General features: G+C 55.5%; 1 protein-coding gene across 1 annotated transcript in view; it reads left to right on the top strand.

Annotated features, from left to right (window-relative positions):
* The window catches only part of LOC122247233 (uncharacterized), a 191,805-nt gene that overhangs the window by 173,704 nt on the left and 15,601 nt on the right, over positions 1–2,500 (top strand). Inside the window, exons 16-21 of the mRNA XM_086540338.1 lie at positions 100–414; positions 604–825; positions 1,021–1,149; positions 1,582–1,749; positions 2,074–2,261; positions 2,397–2,500. The exon at positions 2,397–2,500 is cut by the window's right edge and continues 49 nt beyond it. Of these exons, the coding sequence (XP_086396464.1) occupies positions 100–414; positions 604–825; positions 1,021–1,149; positions 1,582–1,749; positions 2,074–2,261; positions 2,397–2,500 (1,126 nt within the window). The remainder of the gene's footprint in view (positions 1–99; positions 415–603; positions 826–1,020; positions 1,150–1,581; positions 1,750–2,073; positions 2,262–2,396) is intronic.

A 2,500-nucleotide genomic window follows, 5' to 3' on the forward strand; every position in this document is an offset into this window, starting at 1 on the left:
TCATGAGTTCGCAGCTTGGCCGGCAGCTTCGGCGCGTCACGACTCATGTCAATTCTTTGCAACACAGACTGACTAATGTGCAATTTCTTGCTTCCTCAGAAGGCGCGCGTGACGGAGGGGCGGGCGTGGCTGGCGCAGCTGTCCCGCGCGACGGGCGAGGCGGAGGTCGCGGCTCTTCACCACCTCGCCGCCCTCCTCGACTGGGTGGCCGCCCTGCCCGCCCACGCGCACCATGCTCTGTCCTCGCCCATGAGCCCCACGCTGGCCACCCCCACGCTCACACCCAAGACCAAGATGGGCGTGGAAGAACTGGGTGGTGACCTAGGGCGGGACCTGATGCTGCTGGCCGCCCGCCTGCAGGAGACGTTGACGGAGCCCGCCGCGCAGGAGGCCGTCCTGCTCGACACCATCGCGGTCAGTGGCCCTCCATGCCGATATGCTGTGTGTGTGTGTGTGTGTGTGTGCGTGTGCGTGTGAGCGTGTGCGCGCGCGCGCGCGCTTTATGTATGAATGCGTGTGTGTGGTTAAAGTGATTCATAGGGGGTAATTATGTTCTCTTGGAAGAAAATCACTCACTGTGGTGATGTGTTCCTCCTTGTTCAGAAGTTACGGGTGCTGGACTCTTCGCTGTCGGAACTGCAGTCGCGTGTCGTAACGCTGACGGAAGAGAACCGGGAGCTGCAGGAGGCGGTGACGAGCCTGAGCGAGGCGCACGAGACGCGCACGGAAGCCTCGGGTACGGAGAGCGAGCTGGTGCACCGCAAGACGCCCTCCATCCACTCCGACCTCAGCGACTCCGAGAGCGACGCTCCCGAGCACGCGCAGGTAAGCCCCCGCGCCCGGCGGGACTCTCTTCAAGGGAAAACAAAGGATACTTTTTCGTAGTAATCTTATAATAGTTGGTGAATGCAATTTGTTGCTTACTACGTTACCCCCCCCCCCTCTTCCCCGGTTTCCAAGGAAATTCTTGCATGTATGACTACCGACTGACGTGGCTAACGCGCGTTTCCCTCCTTGCAGCACGGGAGCGTGAAGCTGGTGACTTCCCTGGACGCCTCGACGTCCTTGGACGCCACGACCAGCTTCCAGGAGTCAGGCATCTTCGACACGTCATGCGAGTTGGTGCATGTGACTACGCAGACCGACCTGGTGAGTACCTCGGCTCCTCTGCACAGGCCCTCGGATTGGCTTTGGAAATTGCTGTTGTTCTTACTGATTCACACCTGGAATGTTTTGGAGAATATCATGCTATTAACTTATACACCTGATATGTGTGCGTCTATGTATCTGTATTTGACTTTATGTGTGTGACTGCCTATACACACATATGAGCGTTTATGTAAATTTGTGTTGTGTAAGCATGCATGTGCGATTGTGCATATGTTCTGTCGTTTGAACGCAAATTCATCGTTGCTTGAAAGTTCATTTTGATATTATTGCCGTGGCATTTTATGTGTTCTGTATCCTGCCAATAATTTCTTGTGATGAGTTGAATATACTTTGCTTTATGTCTGGCATGCATTGTTGGCATGTAACATGCGCTTGTGCATGATGTAATCCTAACTGCCTTGGTTCTGCCAGTCCCAGGGCGGCCCGCTGCCTCCCCCCGGCCATGAGCTGAAAATGAAGTCAGAATGCGACCTGCAGCAGGCGGAGAGCGACCTGCAGAGCGCGGTGGCGCGCCTGGCCGCCATCCGCTCGGCCGTGCAAGGGCGCGACCTGCGCCACCTCAGGCTGCAGGACCTCCAGGTAACACCCACTGCTTCTGCATGCCTCGTGCGGCGCCCTGGTTCGTCCTCATAAGAGGAACTCTCACCAAACCACAAACGGATATTTTTAAGTTGATATTTTTCCATAAAAAACTAAAACTTTATTATTTACGTCAGAATATAAAGTAAGATGATATATTCGAGTACAATTTGCGAGTATAATTAAGATATATAGAGGTCCCATTGAATAAGTATATTAAGTTTTCCCTTCATTTCTTCCTGACTGCACTGTCATATTGCAAAGCGCCCCCTGCCCTCCATTGCAAGCGCTTCCGCAGACCCTAATGACACGGCCTTCCCGCAGGAGAGCGACGAGTACCTGAAGGCGGCCCTCGACGAAGAGCGGGTTATCCTCAGCAAGGCGGAGTATGGCAGCTTCGTGGAGGGCGAGCGGCGTCTTCAACACGAACTTGAGCATCTCAAGTGCGAGAAAGAGCATTTGAGCGTCGAGTGTGAGTCGCTCAAGAACCAGATCACGTCGCTCAGGACCGGGTAAGGAATGTTGCTTGTGTGTGCGTTTCAATCGAGGCGTACGAGCGCGTGCGGCCCCGACAGCATGGCATATGGTGTCGCGTTTTCTCTCGCGCTCCTCACTGACCCCCCCCTCCCCTCCCCTCTTCCCATCAGTGTCCGCGGCAGCGATGCGGAGGAGGCAATGAAGGGCGAGATCCGGGTGCTGAAGCAGCGCCTGGCGTCCTCGGAGAGAGCTCGGTTGGAGGTGTTCGAGGAGA

This window comes from Penaeus japonicus, unplaced genomic scaffold, assembly GCF_977035675.1.
Source record: "Penaeus japonicus unplaced genomic scaffold, GWHDUDI00000001_assembly GWHDUDI00000010, whole genome shotgun sequence".
Classification (NCBI taxonomy): Eukaryota; Metazoa; Arthropoda; class Malacostraca; order Decapoda; family Penaeidae; genus Penaeus; species Penaeus japonicus.